The sequence below is a fragment of the Molossus molossus genome, unplaced genomic scaffold, assembly GCF_014108415.1.
Source record: "Molossus molossus isolate mMolMol1 unplaced genomic scaffold, mMolMol1.p scaffold_m16_p_7, whole genome shotgun sequence".
NCBI lineage: Eukaryota > Metazoa > Chordata > Mammalia > Chiroptera > Molossidae > Molossus > Molossus molossus.
Window position 1 is genome coordinate 14,138,930 of NW_023425401.1, and position 21,973 is coordinate 14,160,902.

Here is a 21,973-nt window from a genome sequence, read left to right on the forward strand (position 1 = left end):
TCTCCAATCCTCCCACTGATTAATTGCACAACAGGATCAGACTACACTGAGATCACTAGTTTATTAAGTTCCTCTAAATCTATTTGCTTGTGTATGGTATCTGCCAAGCCAAGATTTATTCATCATCAATCTATTAGCATTTCAGAGAAACACCAGGACACCACCGAATAATATTGTGGAACCCATCATTTCTGGCTCGAGGTGGACATTTCTGAATTCATACCATGCTACTATGCAGCAGAGAAAAATCTATGCTATCATTAACTCCTTGAGGACAGTCAAATTTCACACCAACCATAAAGTATGTGATAAGGACCCACAAATCTTTTGAGGAAGTTAAAAGGCAACTAAAGAATTATTTCATTTTCAAAGGCTTAATCTTATAGACTTGTGTTGTACTTTCCCACACAGAATTTATATCTAGTGTAACTTTATGAGCAAAACCAAAACAAAATCAAAATACAAAGTATAGCCCTAGCCTGTGTGGTTCAGTGGTTGGAGAGTTGGCCTGAACACTGAAGGGTCGTGGGTTGGACTCCTGGTCAAGGGCATGTACCTGGGTTGCAGGTTCGATCCCCAGCCCTGGTCAGGGCACATGTGGAAGGCAATCAATTGATGTGTCTCTTTCACATCGATGTTAATCTCTTTCTCTCTCTCTATCTCCCCTCCCTCCCTCTCTTCTACTCTCTAAAAATCAATGGAAAAATATCCTCAGATGAAGATTAACAAAACAAAAAGAGAGAGAGAGATTATGACAGAACATTATTTCCAAATAAAGAACATAATTTCCAGTTAAGTAAATGTGTTGATTATTCAGACCCTAGACTAAGGCAAAATAATTGCGTATATTCAGTACCTACTTTCTTACTCTCCATATCTACACTCTACACATCTCTTCTCCAGAGAACTCTACGTCCTCTCAAAACCAAAGATTTATTAAGCATTATATTTATTACCCAGAAATATGCTATAGCAGATCATAAATACCATTAATGAGGTATAAATATTCTCTAACTGTGGATTGTAGATGTATTCACATCTGCATGAAGGCAATAAACATTAAAATATTCATATTAACAAAGGTACAAATAGAAATTCAAATAAGAAATTTTTCAACTTTAGGACCATCTTATTACTTCCTGTAAGATACAAGCATTGAGCCCTGGCTGGTTTGGCTCAGTGGGTAGAGCATCGACCCACGGACCAGGGAGTCCTGGGTTCGGTTCCTGGTAAGGGACTGCGGTTTGTCCCCGGCCCCAGTTGGGGTCGTGTGGGTGGCAACCACTCGATGTGAATCTCTCACATCAATGAAGAAAGAAAAAAAGAGCCCTGGCTGGTTTGGCTCAGCGGTTAGAGCATCGGCCTGCGGTACACAGAGACCGGGGTTCGGTTCCCGCTAAGGGCATGTGCCTTGGCTGCAGTTTGTCCCAGGACCTGGTTGGGTCGTGCGGGTGGCAGCCGCTGGATGTGTCCCTTTCACAGCGATGCTTCTCTCTCTTCCTCTCTCTCCCTCCCACTCTATTTGAACAAAAAAAAAAAAAAAAAAGATACAAGCATTGTAAGATACAAGCATTAGTTATAATCATTAAAATTTAGTTCTTTGAATTAGAAAAACTTTACAAATTTCCATTGTAAGTATCTCATAGTGTCCCATAAAAACATATGCTACCAAAAATTACTATTGAATGCATACTTACATGAATACATATCTCATAGTCGATATAAGAATGCCAGAAGTCCTCCTTCTGAATCCTAGGATCTCGAACCCAGACACTTACGAATTCCTGTAAGGGCATCATAAACAGAGAATGTGTTTCAGGACGGCAAGTAGGGCTGGAAAGAGATGCGAGAAATGACTGTGCTAGAACAAGGCGGAAATGAGCGTTAACCAATGTGGTTACGATCCTTTAAAAAATGAGAAGTTAAGGAATCAGGCACCATAGAAAGTCCAAAAAAAAGAACACTTTTGCCACAAAACGGAATTTTGTTTTTTTTAGTACGTGCCCCTTGCTGCTAGGACCCAGTGGGAACCAAACCCGGGACACTCTGGTCTGCAGACCGAGGCTCCAACCGCTGAGCCAAACCGGCCAGGGCGCACAACGGAATTTTTAAAAAACACACAACCAAGCTGGTTGCCATTCTGGAGTGTTTCACAGGTTATTGTGAAGACAGTAAGAACAGAGACTTTAAAACAGATTTTTAATTTTTAATCATGAAAAATAGGTGCCCATTTTTCTCAAGTTTTTAAAGTGGCCATTTCTTGCTTTCTTCATCTCTCTAAACTAAAACTATAGGCCCTGCCTGATACATCACTTCCTAGAACACAAAGAGAGTAGCAAAGGTCACGTGAAAAGCAAGCAATGAGTTGAACATCACTTTGTGTACGCACCCCAAATTCAAGAGGATAAGCTTAGTTTAAAAATATGATAACAGCCCAGCTGTGTGGCTCAGTGGCTGAGCATCAACCTATGTACCAAGAGGTCGCTGGTTTAATTCCAGGTCAGGGCACAGGCCCAGGCTGTGGGCCCATCCCCAGTGGGGGGCATGCAGGAGGCAGCTAATCAATGTTCTCTCGCATCGATGTTCTCTGTCACCGATGTTTCCATTTCTCCCTCTCTCCCTTCCTCTCTTTCTAAAATCAATGAAGAAAAAAAATTTTTTTTAAAAAGCAGGACTTCAAGGCTGAAATTTTAGCCACGTCTTACTGCCCTGCTTGGCAATCTGAGAGGCCGGCTGCAAACATGCTGGAACAGAAGCGGAGGGACGACTTAGGTTTTCTGGACGGAGCACCTCCATTCTATTATGCAGATACTCAAATGAGAATTTTCAGAACAGAGGATTTTAAAAAGGAGGAAAATACTCCATACTCCCTGAAAATAACCTCTGCCACCGGTCACGTTTCCCTAGAACACGCACTCTGTTCTCGCTTTAGAGCCCTCTGCCCGCCGCTGGCCCTCGGTAGGTAGAGATTATGAGTTAATGTTCCAAAAAGTCTTACTTAAAAATCTTTTCATTATAGACTTTAATGTCATTTGGGAGACAGAGAGGCAATAAAAACAAGGTAACAATAGAGTCATGCTCTAAATGTTTTGGCTATTGTTTCTCAAAAGCACATTCTAAATAGAGGCTATGAACATGGGGGTACATATATTCTTTCTGATTGGTATTTCAGGCTTCTTAGGGTATATTCGTAGAAGTGGGTTCACTGGGTCAAATGGCAATTTAATTGTTAATTTTTTGAGGTAACACCATAGTACTACGCAGCTGTAAGAAAGAAAGATCTCTTATCCTTTGAGACGACATGGAGGGACCTGGAAAGCGAAACAAGCCAAGCAGAGAAAGACAAGTATCATATGATCTCACTTATTTGTGGAGTATAATGAACATAACAGTCTGAAGAACAGGGCAGTCCCAGAGACGTGGAAGTGGGGTACAGACTGACAATCCCCAGAAGAGGGTGGGGGATAAACCACAGAACTTATATGCATGTACGCATAACCAATGGACACGGACAACAAAGCTGGGGACAGGGCAGGGAGGGAGGGGGAGAAAGGTGTCAATGGGGGAAAAAGGAGAAACATCTGTAACAGAAAGAGAGGTGGGGGAGGAAGGAAGGAAGGGAGGAAGGGAGGAAGGGAGGAAGGAAGGAAGGAAGGAAGGAAGGAAGGAAGGAAGGAAGGAAGGAAGGAGGAAGGAAGGAAGGAAGGAGGAAGGAGGAGGGAGGGAGGGGAGGGGAGGGGAGGGAGGGAGGGAGGGAGGGAGGGAGGGAGGGAGGGAGGGAGGGTCAGAGGCACTACAAAAACAATTGTTAAAACAAAGTATTTATAATAGCCCCTCATTCCATATAGTGTGATCGGGTCAGGGACAAAGAACATCCTGCCCAGAGATGGAAACTGAAATGAAACCCAGGCAGCCGGCTGTCGGTCTGTCCACATTTCACCTCGTCTCCTGTCTGTGTGTGTATGTAGAATTGTTTCCTGGAGTACTTTTCACACATCCACAGTCTTAGAAGGAATGAATCAATCATCAGTAAATCAATGAACAGGAGGACAAATAGGTTAGGAATAGGAGAGAAGACAAGAGTCCAGAATGGACCTCATTCATCCCTCCACATACCCACACACTCAGGACTGCATTCTGACTTCCTAGGGCTCTGGCTACTTCTGCCTTCATGGGCCCTTCTCAAAAAAATTCAAAATCATATTTTATGACTTCATTGGCACAAAGATGAATATTTTAGTGTAATACATTAAAACCTTTTCTTTGACCTAAAAGTTCATTTTATTTTTCTGATTTAAAAAAATGAAAACATTTTCATGGGCCCCCAAAACCACTGTGGGCCCCGAGCACTATGTCTAATGCAGAGGTGGGCAGAGCCTGTGCTCCAAGCAAGGCAGAATGCCGCCAATGGCTGGCAAGGTCTCCCGCCCACTGGGCCAGAAGGCGCCTAGTCATCAAGGCACATGTGAGCCACACTCCTCACAGGGTATGGACAGCTCTGTTTTTCCACTGGAGAGGCAGAAGTCCTTAAATATACCAGAAGGGAAATGAAATATTTCCAACAGCTCAGTGTTCCATACTAACAGAAGACAGGCACCTGTGACTGAAACAGTGGCCCTTTATACAGATTAAACAACAGCAAAAGATAAGAAAAGACATTTGTCAATTTGCTACAAACCTGTGATTTTAAAAAAAAATGTTTCTGAACATAAGCTATAAAATCTACAGCGTCATATACCTCCAAGCACTCAAAATATTATTAATCAATGATGAATGATGACAAATCATTCTGGAAAAAAAACTGGGGCTTATTTTCCCTATGTGTTTGCTGTTGTCTGACTGTTAACATATAAGCTTTGAGCAATGTGTCCCTTTTCCTGTAAAGGGCACTGAAATTATGGTCACAAGACTAGGGGAAAATTCTGCCACCCACTTCCGAAATTATGAACTTATTCACTGAGCTAAAAAATTGGAATAATGCCTGTGTAACCTATCTCAGCTATTTATTAGGAGAATCTAATTATATTTTTTAAATATGTTTTCATTGATTTTTTTTTTTTTAGAGAGAGCAGAAGGGAGAGAGATAGAAACATCGATGTGAGAGAGAAACATCAACCGGCTACCTCCTGCACGCCCCCTACTGGGGATTGAGCCCACAACCCGGGCATGTGCCCTGGCCAGGAATCAAACCAAGACCTCTCAGTCCATGGGAGGACACTCAATCCACTGAGCCACACCAGCCGGGCTAGGAGAATCAAATTATAAAATACTGGTGAAAACACTGGGAAATTTTTCGGTGGGTGCTACATGAATATAAAGTATTATTATACTTTTCTACATGAAGTATTATTACATAGAAAGAGAAACACTTACACCCTGGCCAGTGTGGCTCTGTTGGTTGAGCATCATCCCCTGCACCAAAAGGTGGCTGGTTCAATTCCTGGTCAGGGCACTGCCCAGGTTGTGGGTTCAGTCCCCCATTGGGGTATGTACGGGAGGAAACTTATCAATGTTTCTTTCACATCGATGTCTCTCTCTCTCCCCCTCTCCTTTCCTCTCTCTAAAATCAATAAAAACATTTTTTTAAATTTTTAAAAAAATTTTTAAGAGAGGGAAAAGCAGGGAGGAGGGTGCCCCGGGCAGGGGGCGGGGGGGGGGGGGCATCTGTAACCAAAATAAATTAATAAAAACATTTTTTAAAAAGAAAGGGAAAAGCTTATAAACCCAAGCATTGAGGTCTTCATACAAACATTGACAATAAAAAAAAGCTTAACCAACTGTATATATTTTTTAAATAAAAATTATTAAGAACCCAATAGCAAACACTCTAACACTGTAATTTTTCAGCGAAAGGCGGAGTGACCTGAAGATTTCATGGTGCTCACAGCAAACCCTTCAGAATATTAGTGAAAGGAATGGACAGCAGAGTGACAAAGTTGTAAAGAATCTCTTTTCTGCCCTGGCCGGTTTGGCTCAGTGGTTGGAGCGTCGGCCTGCGGTCCCGAGAGACCCGGGTTCGGTTCCCACTAAGGGCACGTACCTTGGATGCAGTTTGTCCCCAGCCCTGGTTGGGCGTGTGGGTGGCAGCCACTCGATGTGTCCCTTTCACATCGATGTTTCTCTCTCTCTTCCTCTCTCCCCCTCCCACTCTACCTGAATGAAAAATAGAAAAATGTCCTCAGGTGAAAAAAGAATCTCTTTTCTTCATCTCAAAGGTGGATGGAAATCTCAGATTCCACCATTATTACTACTCATTCAGTCTAATCTTTAATCTTCTTGGAGACGGGTAGGTTGAATACATATTCTAAAACCATGCTGGGGGGAAAATGACTTCTAAGAACACAGCGATGCATTTTTTTTCCCTCACCCGAGGACATTTTTCCATTTTTGTTCAGATAGAGTGGGAAAGAGGGAGACAGAGAGAGAAACATCAACGTGAAAGGGACACATCGAGTGGCAATCTCCTGCACAACCCCAACCAGGGCCGGGGACAAACCGCAACCAAGGTACGTGCCCTTAGCGGGAACCGAACCCGGGTCTCTCTGGACTGCCGGCCGACGCTCTAACCACTGAGCCAAACCGGCCAGGGCACAGTGATGCATTTTATTTATTTATTTATTTTTTTATTGATTAATTTTTGTTACAGATGATTCTCCTTTTTTCCCCCACTGATTCCCCCTCCCCCTTCCCTCCCTGCCCCTTCCCCAGATTGTTGTCCATGTCCACTGTTCATGCATACATGCGTATAAGTTCTGTGGTTCATCCCTCTCCCACCTCCCCACTCCTTAGGGGATTGTCAGTCTGTACCCCGCTTCCGCGTCTCTGGGACTACCCCATTCCTCAGACTGTTATGTTCATTATATTCCACAAATCAGTGAGATCATATGAAATTTGTCTTTGTCTGTTTGGCTTGTTTCACTTAGGATGATACTTTCCAGGTCCCTCCATGTAGTCTCAAAGGATAAGAGATCTTTCTTTCTTACCGCTGCATAATACAGTGATGCATTTTAAATGCACACTCCAAATTAACTATGGTGCTAAGACTCCAAACATTTTTCAATCCTGAAAATCTTTAACTTGGTCAGAATGCTAAATATCACTCTTCTTTTGTGGATGGCGAACTGTCTTCCTCCTTGTTCTCTTAAATGTTGCTGTGGCCCCGAGAGCCATCTCAGGCTGCTGCTCTCGCACCCTGTTGCAATTCCAGGGCGACCTTCTCCAAACATGGTTTTGAGCACCCAGCATGAGCTGATAACTCCGCCTCCGTCCCGATCCAGGCCTCTCTCTCCAAGTGTCCAGCCTCTTGTCTAGATGGCTCCACTTGGAAGTCCCGCCCTTCCCACATTACCCTGTTCTCCATCTCATCCTCAGCACCTCCAGCCACAAACCAAGTTACCCCAGACTTCTCGCTTTAAATCACCTCCTCAGTCCACACTGAGCAAGTCCTCCAGAGACACCCTCCTTTGAACCCACACCCTAGTCCCTTGCCCAACATTACTGCAAGGGCTGCTAACTGATCTCCGGGCCTGTATCCAATTCATCCCCCATACTAAGGCAAGAGTTGCTCCAAAGCACACATCTGATCGTTTTCCTGCTGAAAATCCTCCAAAGCCTGCCCAATAACCTTCAAGATCAAGTTCAAACTTCTTATCTAGCACAATAGAGCCTTTCACGGTTTTCACTCCGCTTATCTCTGAAGGCTAAGCTTAGGTCCCCATACACAACATGTCGTTTCACACCTGCATGCCTATGAACAAGCTGTTATCTCCGCCGGGACAACTGTCCCCACTCCACTTTCTGCTCTTTTTCTTCTTTGTTGTCTTCTTTCTTTTCTTTTCTTTTCTGCTAACAACTCCAATTCATTTTTCAAAATGCAACTCAGTCTCTAGAAATCCTCCATCCACTCTGATTTACAGACTTGACCCTCCTGTGAGCCCCCAAAGCCTCTGGGAAGACCTCAGGCACCGTCCCTACTCACCACACCTTACTGTATGGCAATTACCCATCACTCTCCTCTACCAGATGCTAAGCTCCTTTAGGGTGCCTTAGGCTGTCTTGTACACTTGAATGTCTGACACATCCACTGCAGTCTATTAATGTCACTTAATAAATAAACGCCTGCAGGAATGAAGGAACTGCCTGCAGGAAACAAACAAAAAGACGAGATCAAACTTCAGTTGAAATAAAAACCTCATCCACTTGCGTTCCTGAACTTCATGAATAGTAATAAGTTATTTAGCAGCTGGTCTGAAGTTTATCTTGATTTAACAAACCCCTTCCCTCTAAGGGTGTGCCAATTAACAGCACACGGCACAGGAGCAGTGTTTAAGATCTATGAGAACTAACTCGTTCTGAGCACCCTAAAGAACTCCAAAAGCACCTATTTACATAGAAATAATTGAAAATCATTCTGATAGCTTCAATAACTCGGGTCCCTGAAGACCTGTACCAGACTACAATTTGTTTGCCTCATTGGAGTTAAAATATGTACTTGGAAGTAATAAAAGTACACTTATTTTAAAATATTCTATAGTTCAGATGAACCTCCCCTCCCCTCCCCAGCAATTAGTAGGAATTAGTGAAGTTACACCATGCTTCCAGCTATGAATAGTACACCCAGGAAGCCAGGGTTCACCTATAATCTCTTAATTAGACACATCCCACCCGAGGCTGCCCACCATCCTTCAGAAGAATGTTGACAGGCTGTCAGCCAGAGAGGACAGCTCCGAGTTCCATACCTAGAATCGTATGGATTTCCTATGAAAATTGCTTCAGCAGCAGCAGTTACTCAATTTAATAACCTTATTAAACACTTTAATGACTTCTTGGGCCTAATGACGATATCTAGTATGAAGAAAGGAAGCCAGGCAGAGAATTAAAAATTTAAACCAACTGATCCCTACTGCTCTCCACATGAAACAGGCCTCTGAAGAGACACCACCAGACTCTTGGAAAATCTAATCCCTGTGTTCTCTTATAATAACCACTCTTTGATTCTCATCCACTATCTCTCCCCACCCCCACCCCAGTTCCACCTTTGTCCATTCACCCACCTACCTTGTCTTTCCTTCCTTAGTCCTGATAGAGGATGAAATGAACAACAAAAATTGCTGTACTGTACAGAGCACTGACACGTGCCAGGCGCCATGGTGTTTTACACGTGTTTTGCTTTCATCTTTACAGAAATCCTAAGAGGTCAGGAATATTCACATCCCATTTTACAGATAAGAACATTAAGGCTTCTAGAGCTTAAGCAACTGTCCCAAAGTCAAATGGCCGGGTTAGGTTTCAAATTCAGGTCCACCTTGCTCCAAAGCCTGGGCTCTCAAACATGTTCTATCCAGTGGTTCTTTTAGCAATAATAAAGCTCAATCATTTAAAATTCACGCCCTGGCCAGTTTGGCTCAGCGGTTAGAGCGTCAGCCTGCGGTCCGGAGAGACCCGGGTTCGGTTCCCGCTAAGGGCACGTACTTCGGTTGCAGTTTGTCCCCGGCCCTGGTTGGTCGCGCGGGTGGCAGCCACTCGATGTGTCCCTTCACGTCGATGTTTCTCTCTCTCTCTCCCTTCCTCTCTCTCCCTCCCACTCTATCTGTACAAAAAAATGGAAAAATATCCTCGGGTGAGGATTAAAATTCACTGTAATTGCATATTTCGGAGAGGAAAACATTATTTTCTTTGCTACTAGCTAAAACATCAGTTGAAACGACATGTTCTTCTGAAACTGTACTGCAAGGCTTCGTATTTTATATATCATACACACACACATACATAGATATATATATGTATACACAAACACTCTCACATATTTTTTTCAATCCTCACCCGAGGATATTTTTCCATTTATCTTCAGACAGAGTGGGAGGAAGGAAAAGAGAGAGAGAGAGAGAGAGACATCAATGTGAGAAAGACACAGCGACTGGTTGCCTCCCGCATGACCCCAACCAGGGCTAAGGATGAACCACAACCCAGATACATGCCCTTGGGCGGAATCAAACCTACGACTCTTTGGTCTGAGGGCTGACACACTAAACCCTGAGCCAAGCCAGCCAGGGCATGTGTTTGACATTTCTAGCACCAAACACAGTATTAGCACCTAGTTAGTGCTCATAAGATTACAAAGAAGATTCAAAGACAAAGGATGAACAAGTTCTGCATGCTGAAAATTATAAGATGCTGTTGAAAGAAATCAAAGAAGCATATACTTCTTTGTATACATCTATATAAGTTATCATGTCTACACTGTGTTCATGTATTAAAAGACTCAACATAGTAGACAAATTCTCCCTAAACTGATTTATAGGTTTAATGCAAGTTCTGTAAAAATCTCGGTAAGATTTTAAGACATAGATAAGCTTATTATAAAATTTACATGGAAAGGGAAAGACTAGAATAGTCAAGACAATTTTGAAAAAGAATAAAGTGGGGAGAATCCCTGTTACTGAGAGCTACACAAATATGCCCAACTGACAAAGGTGCAAAAAGAATTCAGTGATGGAGGGATGGTCTTTGCAACAAGCAGTTCTAGAACAGCTGGACATCCACAGGCCAAGAGGGGAACCTCAGCCTACACCTTGCACCTTACACAGAGATGAATGCAAAATGGGTCACAGAGTTAAATGGAAAAAAATCATAAAAACTTTTAGAAAAAAATATAGAAGAAAAACCTTTGGGACCCAGGACTGGACGAAGAGGTCTTAGACTTGATACCACAAAGGCAATCCATGTAAGAAAAAAGTGATAAATTGGACCTCACCAAAACTAAAATCCTTTGCTCTGCAAAAGACACCGTGAAAAAGTTGAAAAGAAAAATTACAAACTGGAGGAACTTATTTGCAAATCACAAATCCCTCAAAGGACTTATATCTAGAATATATAAAGAATGTGCAAAATTCAACACTTAAAAAAGCAAAGAATCCAATTAGAAGATAAGCAAAATACATAAAAATACATTTCACCAAGGAGGACAGATAGATGGCAACAAACACATGGAAAGATGGTCAACATCATTAGCCATTAGGGAAATGCAAACCAACACCACAACAGTCTATCACTACACATCTGTCACAGTTTTTATTTGTTTTGTTGTTGTTTTTATTTTTTATTGATTGATTGATTTGATTTGAGAGAGAGAGAGAGGAAAAGAGAGAAGGTCAGAGAGAAAGAAGCATTGATTTGTTGTTCCACTTATTTTTGCATTCATTGTTTACTTCTTGTATGTGCTCTGACTGGAGATTGAAACTGCAACCTTGGCATATTAAGACAACACTCTAATCAACTGAGCTACCTGGTCAGGGTCCTATGATAGATTTTAGTGGTACTATTACTGTTTTTTATTTTAGTCGTTTTGATAGTTGCATCATTTAAAAGTTCCAATGTAGCCCAGCCAGTGTGGCTCACTGGATTGAGCGTCGTCCCATGGACTGAGAGGTCTTGGTTTGATTCCCAGTCAGGGCACATGCCCGGGTTGCAGGCTCAATCTGCAGTGAGGGGTGTACAGGAGGCAACCAATCAATGTTTCTCTCTGATATCGATGTTTCTCTCTCTCCCTTCCTCTCTCTCTAAAAAATCAATTAAAAAATATATTTTAAAAAATAAAAATAAAATTCCCACTGTAGTCTATCTAGCTTTAATCTTTATTGTACAGTAAACATAATTGTAATAATTTTAAAAATATTTACTCAGATTATAAAAAAATTAGTAGACAAAAGCTAAAAAAACAAAATCTCCAGGTGTTAATTTTTCATAGCCTTGATCAGAATTTTCTATCACAAAAATAAAAACTTGTTTCATTTTGTGCTCACTTTCTCAGGACTTTTTTTTCCCTATTCCAAAGTAGTATTTTACATATTTATGTATTTAAACTGGAGATTCATTCATTCATTCATTCATTCATACAGTTAAAATGTATTGAATACAACTCTGCTAATGCTTACAGAATGTAATCAATGTCTTGTTCACCAGAATTCTATTCAGAAATTCCACACAACAATCTCAAAACTTTATAATTTAGCTCCCTGGCCGGTGTAGCTAGTTGGGTGGGCATCGTTCCATGCACCTAAAGGTCGCCGGTTTGATTCCCGGTCAGGGCACATGCCCTGGTTGCAGGCTCAATCCATGGTGAAGGGCATGCTGGAGGCAGCCAATTGATATTTTGCTCTCACATCAATGTTTCTCTCTCTCTCTAAAAAAAATCAATAAAAAAATAAATTAAAAATAATAATTTTTTTAAAAAACTAAAATTTAGCCATTTTACACACTATATTCTTTATAAATAGCAAGCTTGAAAGGCAGAAAGACTGTATCTAGTAACCTTCCTTTATTTCCTAATAATACTTACAACAAATAACCTAAAAGACAAACTACAAGGGATGTTACTTGCCTCTTTATTGCTTGGAGTGTGTTTAATGCCATGCCCTTGCAGGTTTGAATGATGATTTTTAAGAAAGCTTTTACTACTTCAAAATAAACAACTGTAGATGAGGTTTAGCTAGACCTGTCTTTTATAGAACTTATAATAAATAGTTCATGATGTTGCAAGTTTCTTTACATAAGTCGTGTCCAAAATTAAGAAGTTACCTTTCTGTATCACATAATACACTAGGAAAAGTGCAATGGAAAAATTCATCTTTTGCAACAAGAAATAAGTGCCAACCTGTGTCAAACTGCACCACAAGGACCCAGTCAGCAAAATCCTGAATATGAAAAACTCTACAGGACAAAAGATGCAGTTTCTTTAACAAATAAATTATAAAGGGGGAAAAAGGCAGAATGATGGACTTTAAGCAATATATTAACCAGATGTGATGAGTGGTCCTAATTTGAATCATGGTTAGAACAAGCAAATACATAAATTTTTTCAACTAATCAGGGAAACTTGAACACTGACAATATTTGATGGTATGAAGGAACTAATGTTAATTATTTAAGGTATGATAATGTGGTTTGTTTGTAAGAAGGGTCAATTGTTAAATATATTCAAAATAATTCACTGTGTGGTGGCAGGAAGACATGGGTGGTGGGGAGAGATAGCTTGGTCATGAATTAATAATGTGTTAATTATTGAAATCTTAGCTCCATAAGGTTTCATTATGTTATTCTTTCTACTTGGCATATGCTTCAAGTTTCATAACGAGCCCTGGCCGGTTTGGCTCAGCGGTTAGAGCGTCGGCCTGAGGTCCAGAGAGACCCGGGTTCCGTTCCCACTAAGGGCACGTATCTCAGTTGCAGTTTGTCCCCAGCCCTGGTTGGGTCGTGCGGGTGGCAGCCACTTGATGTGTCCCTTTCACATCAGTGTTTCTTTCTCTCTCTTCCTCTCCCTACCACTCTAACTGAACAAAAAATGAAAAAATGTCCTCGGGTGAGGATCAAAAAAAAGTTTCATAGTGAAAAGTTAAAACCAACCAAAGGAGAAGGGAGGGAGAAAGGGAGGGCGGGAAGGGATCCCCAACAGACTGCTTTAGAAAAAGGAACAAAAGTAGCACCTGAAAGTGAAAGTAAGTCAGAAACAAGGATCTGAAAGTGTTAACCGTTTGTTTAACAGGGCTCGATACCAGTCACAGAATGATACCCTAACACTTGTCTACCTTTAGAAATAAGATCTTTTTCATTGTTATAAATACAAAACAATGTGGTTCAAGATATATTTATATTCATACATAAAATTGCAAATACAGATGAGTTTACCATGAAAATGAAGTCCTCCTCCTCCTAGAACCCCAGTTTCTTATCCACCTAGTCGGGACTTTTATATATATTTTATATTATTATATTATACTATATTATATTATATATATATATATTTCCTTGGCATATATATATTTTTTATACAAATGGAATATGCTATAAATACAGTTTTGTACCTTGCTTTATTCACTGCACAATCTTTTAGAAATCTTTATATTTGAGCATATATAATTCAATGTTAGTTGTTTTAAAACGGTTTACTTTAGAACTGTTTTAGATACACAGAAAAACTGTGAAGACAGTAGAGAATTCCTGTATACCCTACACCCAGTCTCCCGTTATTATATCACATCCGATGGGCAGGGAGCGGAGGAGGAAGGAAGAACAACAATTTAGTTTCGGGGATGGGAGGGTGCTTGGCCTCGTCTTGTCACTTCCCTTCAAAGCCCTCAGCCTCGCAGGACACCAGGTGGAAGCCCTGCTTGTGGGACATTCTTTAATGATAGTCATTGGGTGCAGCCCAGTCAGTTTCTAGTCAGTTTCCCAGTATCGAAACCACCTTTCCTGGAGCAAGCCTCAAACGTGACCATCAGTCAGCATCACATACCTTGACTGTTATGTCAAGCTTAGAGTTAACACATCCCAAACAGAAGCGCCTCCCTCCCATCTGTCCCTGTGGGGCCCTGCCGCCTCCCCTGTGGCAAGGCCTCCTGCTGCCTGGAGCTCTCCACTCACTGGGTCTGCTCCCCTCGGGGTGTCCACTGCCCCAGAGGTGATGGATTTATTGCCACTAAGGTGTCAATAACCAGTAGTTGCCATTGCATTCACTATGAAGTACGTACATTTTGAAGGAGAAAAAAAAACAAACCCTTAGCCTAAAGATATGGGTCTCTAACGGTAGAATTCAGTCATCATGTTCCAGGAGAGCAGAGGAGATACACACACCCTTCCAGTCACATCACATAGGGAGAACTGTCCCATTTTTTTAAGTAGTTCTATTGATTGGTAGAGAAAAAGGAGGGAGAGAGAAAGAGAAACATCGATGTGATAGAGAAACATTGATCAGCTGCCTCCTGCACACCCATGCCCCGCCCCCCCGCCCTGCCCCCTGGCGATCCAGCCTGCAACTTGGACATGTGCCCTGACTGGGAATCCAGCCTGCAACTTCTTGGTGCACAGGTACGCCCAACCTACTGAGCCACACTGGGCAGAGCAGAACCATCCCATTTACACTAAGTGAGCCCTGGGCAGAGGAATGAACCCCCTGCCTTGGAGGGGCCGGAATGTCAGACTCCATGAAACAGTGCAGCAGGGGGAAGCTGCGTATTCACACACATTGCAGAGGATGAGCTCAACATGGCTGAAGCGAGGGTCTTTCCTAATCGGAAAAATCAAACTGCTTGTTCTGGACATTAGAATATACAAAGAACAGAAATGCCTGACTCCACAAAAGACTCTCTCTGAGACGTGTTCCCTGCCACAGCCACCTTCCCTTTCATTAGGATTCTGGGTTCTGTCTCATTAAACAGAAGGGTTGATTCAGTTGGGTCCATCTAATTATTCTTATTAAAATATGTAACCATAATATTTTAATTGTAAATTAAAGCTGCATGCATGAATGAATCTGAATTCATTTTAATTTTACAATGGCCCAAAGCCAAGGCCATTTTTATGGGGATGATCCATCAGCCCAGATACGGCCCTCCTGGGAATTCAAACCCATGTGCAAATGGAACATGTTTAACTAACAAGGGAGACCGGTACTCCCTGTTCTCCTCTCTCTAGATTTATTACAGTAATAAAGCTATTTTAACAAGAGAGACTACATTTGGGTCTCCCCCCCAAATCTTTAAAAGATAAAAAACTGCCAAACTTCTAGGCTGGCACTACCAGTTAGGTAGAACAGAGATGTCACTCCCGGGCTGTTGAATCTTGAACAAGGATGGTAAATACCTCTCCATTCACGTGCCAGCCTCATGATGAATTAGTACTGTCTGCCGTGGGCGCCGTGAGCTTACACACTCTGGCCCCTTGGTCCAGATTCCAGAGCAATCACTGATGTTGCATCCAGGCCTTCCACATGCAATTAGGTGGGACCTGAATTACATCCAACTGAACCACCACCAGCCACTGGGGTATTTAAAGGCTCAGCCAAAACCTCCACTTCTAACTGGCAAGAAGGACAGGGAGGTGTTTGGGTAGGCGGTAAGATAAAAATGCCTTTTATAATTGCGGCTTTAGAAACGCCTCTTCTTGATTGCTAAGCTTAGTCAGACAACCTGGTGTGAAGTCTGGGGGAAGGGAGACTGTTCCCGGCAGTGGGAAAACATCTGCGAAAGCCCAGGGCCCAGAGTGCAGAGCGAAAGCTTCAAAATGAGGAGTGAGCCGAGCACTGGGGTGGGGGAGGGGCAGGTGAGCCTGGAGAAGGAAGAAGGGTCATATCATAAGAGGCCTTAGAAACCTCATGTAGCAGTTTTAACTTCGTTCTAAGAGCAACACATCAGCAGCCAGACCATTCTGGCCAAATGTAGAAAACGGACTGACATGATGAACAGGATATTCTCTGTATCTAGGATCTAGCCTTGTGGGGTATTTCTTGCTGAGGGGCTAAAGCAAACTTCTGAGTATTATACCTTTCTCCCTACAGTATTTTTTCCTTTTCAGCTGAAGGACTCTCCAGTTTAAAATTCCTTAATGTTTTAACATTATTACATAATTATTGCCCTGGCCGGTTTGGCTCAGCGGTTAGAGCGTCGGCCTGCGGTCCTGAGAGACCCGGGTTCGGTTCCCGCTAAGGGCACGTACCTTGGTTGCAGTTTGTCCCCGGCCCTGGTCGGTCGTGCGGGTGGCAGCCACTCGATGTGTTCCTTTCACATCGATGTTTCTCTCTCTCTCTCTCTGGTCCTCTCCCTCCCACTCTACCTGAACAAAAAATGAAAAAATGTCCTCGGGTGAGGATAAAAAAAAAAAAAAAAAAAACAACATTATTACATAATTATTTATAATAAAGGACTTTAGCAAGGTCAATAAAATGCTTTCTTTATGTAATTGGTTAAAATTTGTGTCTCATTTCTTCTAGTCACTGAAATGAGTTCATAATAAAAATCAAGTGATTAAACCAACCCAGCAAAAAGAAAAAAAAGAAGCTTCTTCTAATTGGAAAAAAGTCTTTGTGGCTTTCATTGGTAGTTTCCCCTCCAGAGAACGTTTACAATGTGCCTTTGGAACAGCACTGGCGATGGGCACAGCCCGCCCCGGGATCAGGCCATGCAGGTGGGTATTGGAGAATTCACCTCACCCAGAGGGAGGGCTGGCCTCCGCCCTCAGCTCCTGGGAGGTGCCCTCCGGGCCCTGCAATGTCCTGCCTGAAAGGACCATCTTTGTACGGGCTTTGGCCACTGACCGGTATGACAACATGAATACGATGGGGGCTCAGGGTCACGCCGTATCAGCTGTGACCTCTAACGGAACTGGAGACTAAAGGTATGAACTCGACCCCAGGAGGAGTGGAGACTACAGGTCAACCACACAGTAAACACTGAGCCCCAATGAAAACTCTGGACACCGAGGCTTGGTGAGCTCCTTGTGCACATTGTCACACACGGACACCAGGAAGGGGACTCCATGAGGAGAGGACAGGCAGAAGCTCTGCGTGGGGCCCCCACCCCAGCTTTGCCCTGTGTGTCTCTTCCGTTGGTTCTAACTGGTACCCTTCCCTGTGAAAACACAACCGAAACTGGGAGTCTAGTCTCTCAGCAAGTTTGTGAGTTTTTCTTGTGAATCATCAAAACTGAGGGTGTTTGGGGAACCCTGGAACTTATCATTGGTGTCAGAAGTGAGGACAGTCATGTGGGGACTTGCAGTTTGGCCACCTTTAGAGGAAGGTATTTCCCGAAGCCAGCGGCTTGGTCCCAGTATTGTTGCAGAGGGACAGGGGGAACACGTACCTGCTCTTGGTACTGTATGGGGTTACTTCTAGGGGGTGGGATACGACAGGGGAACTGACAAGAAAGGGACACAAGGTATCTTCTGGGGTGCTAAAAACATCTACACCTTGATCCAGGTGGTGGTCACACAGGTGTAAACGTAAGAAAAAACCCACTTAGCTGTACCCATAGGATCAGGGCACTTTCTGCATTTTATTGCACACATGCTGTACCCAATTCTAAAAAGTTAAAACCAAAACACTGCCTTTGAAGATGGGGAAACCCATCCTGGAGTTAAAGGGTGAAGTGGGCCGGACTACTGAGGAGAACCTCAATCCAAAGGCAGGGCTGATGTGAGATCCAGCAAAGAAGTTTGTGGAAGGAGTCCCTGAAATGGATTGTTTAGTGTTTTCAATTTTAACAAGGTGCACTAAGGACCATGTGGTTGTGTGACTGTGTGTGTGTGTCTGTGTGTGTGTGTGCATGTATGTCTACAAACATGTATCTCTGCATGTGTGTGCATGTGACTGTCTCTGTGTATATATGTGTCTGTGTTTGTGCCTGTGTGTGCATGTGTATGTCTGCATGCGTCTGTCTGTGTGTGTCTGTGTGTGTGTGCATGTATGTCTACGTACATGTATGTCTTCATCTGTGTGCATGTGACTGTCTCTGTGTGTCTGTGTGTGTATATGTGTCTGTGTGTGTGCCTATGTGTGCATGTGTATGTCTGCGTGCATCTGTGTGTGTGCTGTGTCTGTGTGTGTCTGTGTATGCATGTGTGTGTCTGTGTGTGCACACTCCTAAAAGGCTGGCGTGGGGCTGTTCAGCTTTATGAGGCTGACCTAGTGACAATGTGTGTGGCACAATAGGAGGCAGGCAGGCCGAAGGGTACTTCTGAGGGTCGGCACTCAGCGAAGGGGTGTGGCAGTGGTCCTGCCCTCCTCCCAGTCAGATGAAGCTCAGGAAGCTGGGATTGGAGGCCTGAGAGGTCAGGCTGCGTTTGGGAAGGGACAGTCTCCCCTGCTTAAGTGACAAGAGATCCAAGAGGCAGCAAGCAGGACAACACTGGCAGTGACGGCAGGCAGTTGCCCTGGGTTGTTACCAGAGGTCGGGGAAGTCAGGGATGAGGCCACAGAGGAGGAAACCAAGAAAGCAGGCTGTGGGGAAACTGTTCCACAGCAAGGTGGGAGGCAGATCTGGGAGAGTTCTGAGTCATGGAAAAAGATGCTTTTATACCCGGTGGGGCGGGGGGTGAGCTGAGAAACCGCTCAGCCACTGGAACTGAGAATGAGGGCCGAGGTGGCAGCAGTGCTGGGGACAGGCAGGCGCTCTGCCTGCTCACACGCCCTCCTCTAGGAAGCCCTGCCGCAGCGTGCTCTCCACCACACGCACGGGCAGTGCGTGCAGAACTAAGCTGCAGGGAGCCGGACGCACGGACTACTGACTGTGGGGGTGGGGATGACATACCTCTTTCTGTTGTTCTGGCAGCATCTTCGGCACAGGACACGATCAATCTGAAAAACAAGACACCAGCACTCAGTGACTCAGAACTGGAGCAGGTCAGCTTCTCCTGGCTGCCCAGCCGCAGGCTCAGGAAGGGGAACCTCTGCTCCCCCCGAACCACTGCTGACCACATCGGTCCACACTGGTGCTGGGGAGCTTGGGACCACGGCCAGTCCAAGGCAGCTGGGTGATGACGCCCTCAGACTGGAAGGCCGGAAAGAGTCGGGCTACAGTGGCAGCCTTGGGACTCAGAGGAGGCTGGAGATGTGGGGGAACAGAGGGGCCCTGAGGGGTGGCGGGGATGCTAGTCATCAGCGAGATGGAGAGAAGGGAAAGATGTCCAGAGAGATCCACCTCTGAGAACAGCCCTGACGGTTTAGCCAGTGACCCAACCTTTCAAGGACAGGTCATTCCTGTGCCATTTAAACTACCCCAGTGTTCAGATAACAGACGGTGTGGCCCCAAGAGGGACGAAGGTCAGGACCTTGAATCTGACCTTCCAGTCAGTGAGTCAGCCTATCAAGTCCTACTCCAGGCTCTGCATGTCCTGGATGTGTCTGTTGTTCTTTAAACCCCCATTTATTACAAAAGGTCATTGGAATTAACATCTGCTTCCTGCCTCACCTCCAAAAAATATTAAATCCCGACTATATGCACGATATATATTCTTACAACCAAAAGGTGGCCATGGCTACCTGGTCACTATTTGCCTTTATTTTGATCATACTACGTCAGACCCCATTTTCCAGATAATTATCATCATCCACAAACATTTCCTGAGTCTCTACTAATGCCCTTGGCACTATGAGGAATATGAGAACACCAGCTCGGGCCTCAGCCCCACATGCTCTCAGGGAGGGACAGCCCACGGCAGAGAGGAGAGCAGCTCCCTCAGGAGGCAAGCGCGGCACACCGTGAGCAGCGGGTGGACTCCCGGGGAAGGAAGCTCCATTCAGCTGCAGTGGGCAGGAGGCCCCGTGGAGAAGGGAGAACAGGGCAATGTCAATGTTTAGGAAAAGAAGAGGGACAGGCGATGGCATGCACAGAGGATGGAGCGGGGAGCTGCTCAGGAGTTGAGGTCATTGAAAGGATTCCTGTATCAGGTGAAAGTTGCATCCATCTCAGGATCTGGCTGTGGTCCCTACACACACCACGCTGCCCTACGCAGCTACACCTCTGCCCAGGTGGGTCTTCTAATGCCTTCACTCCTTCCGGATCCCCTGCAAACTCCCACTCCTCTCCCGTGATTCTGCTCAGAAATCACTTCCCCTCTCCTGCCTGGCTCTTTGCCCTCATCACACGGCGTGCTGTGCAGTCCTGTTGACATAAACCTCGCTTGCATCATAACATTTGTATATTCTGTCTCTCCAACTGATTGAATTTCTCCAGCAGAGCCTATCTGTGTTTCCTTGTGTAACTAAACTTCACAACAATCCTATGAGGGAGACATGAGTGTCCTCACTTTCCACGCTTAAGAAAACAGAAGCAGAGGGATTAAGTTGCCCGAGGCCACACGCACACAAGAGAACTCAAGTCCAGTTTCAACAAAAGCCGGTCTGCTTTCCAACCCTGTTCTTTCCATTGTCCACAGCTGCCTGCATGACTGTGTGAAGTGAACCAATAGTTCAGAGCCTGGGTCTTAATTCTCTCCAAAGGGCTTGGGCAACTACTGATGGGGAGAGGGAGTTAAATGATAAACATGGTTATGGATTCAGATGAAAGGTCAATTGTTTGTAATTTAGCAAACCAAACTGCTAGACAGAAATCGCTCTCTGACAAAACTATGCCCTACTGGTGGGTTGTAAAATTTTAGGTTTGTTTTAATTTCCAATTTTTCCAGCCCAGCCCATACGTCTGGGAAAATTCTTGCCTCACTGAAGACTTTGAGACCAATAAGAATGGAAATCTGCCTCCAGGTGACCACCAAAAGGCTGTCCCTAGAGCATTTTATTTCCCACCACCACTGGGGAACCATGCACACCTGGATGGTCACCCACTGCAGTCCATTCTCCTTCCCACTTACCTTCCTCCAAGAATTATCAGATCTCACACTATTCCAAACAACAGGGAGTATTTCTCAAACCTGTTGTTCAGGTTGGAGTTGGGTCACCACAGAAGACAGGTATGAGAGCTGCCCCCGCACCAGGACACAGGGCAGCTACAGAAACTCATCTGAGAAACTCAGTGTATGTCTTCACAACCCTGTCACCTTCTTGAGAGAGTGCGCTTTGCCCAAACCAGAAACTTCAGGGAAAACTGCCTCTATCTCTACCTTGGAATATTTCTTCTACAAATTATAAAATGCTGAGAAACAAAGTTAAAATTCTGTAGAGCAGGGGTCTGCAATGTTTTTCCATAAGGGGCCAGGTGGCAAATATTTGAGGCTTGGCAGGTCACACCGTCTCTGTTGAAACTACTCAAGTCTGCAGTTTTTAGTGAGAAAACACCCACAGACGAGAAGCAACCAAATGAACACGCTGTGTTCCAGCAAAATTGTATCTACAAAAACAGGAGGCAGTAATTTGCAGACCCTACCTATGGAGCAACGAATATTGTGCCTTCGGTTCCACACCATATCGAAGCCCTTTCTCGGATCAATAGGAAACACCCTGGTAATGCTACACTTGAGCTGTATACCACAGGCAGTCTCTTCTCTGAGAAGCAACCTACCGACCGAGAGTTAGCAGACTCTGTGTGGGTGAGTGAGAAAGGATTACATATTTTTCCAGTGGTGAAATAAGGAATAACAAGTATGGTTTATATCATTCTTTAAAATGAAAATAACAGAGGGATGTTAAGTAGGATAGTTTTGGGTTTTCCTACCACACCATTTCAAAGGCTGATTAACCCAACAAACCCGC

General features: G+C 44.0%; 1 protein-coding gene across 5 annotated transcripts in view; it reads right to left on the bottom strand.

Annotated features, from left to right (window-relative positions):
• Window positions 1-21,973, bottom strand: part of SNX10 (sorting nexin 10) — a 78,651-nt gene that overhangs the window by 12,068 nt on the left and 44,610 nt on the right. For all 5 annotated transcript variants that reach the window (XM_036247010.1, XM_036247006.1, XM_036247007.1 and 2 more), the window contains 2 exons: window positions 19,077-19,123; window positions 1,698-1,784 (listed from right to left, as the gene is read on the bottom strand). In XM_036247010.1, the coding sequence (XP_036102903.1) occupies window positions 1,698-1,784; window positions 19,077-19,100 (111 nt within the window). In that variant the 5' untranslated portion in view covers window positions 19,101-19,123. The remainder of the gene's footprint in view (window positions 1-1,697; window positions 1,785-19,076; window positions 19,124-21,973) is intronic.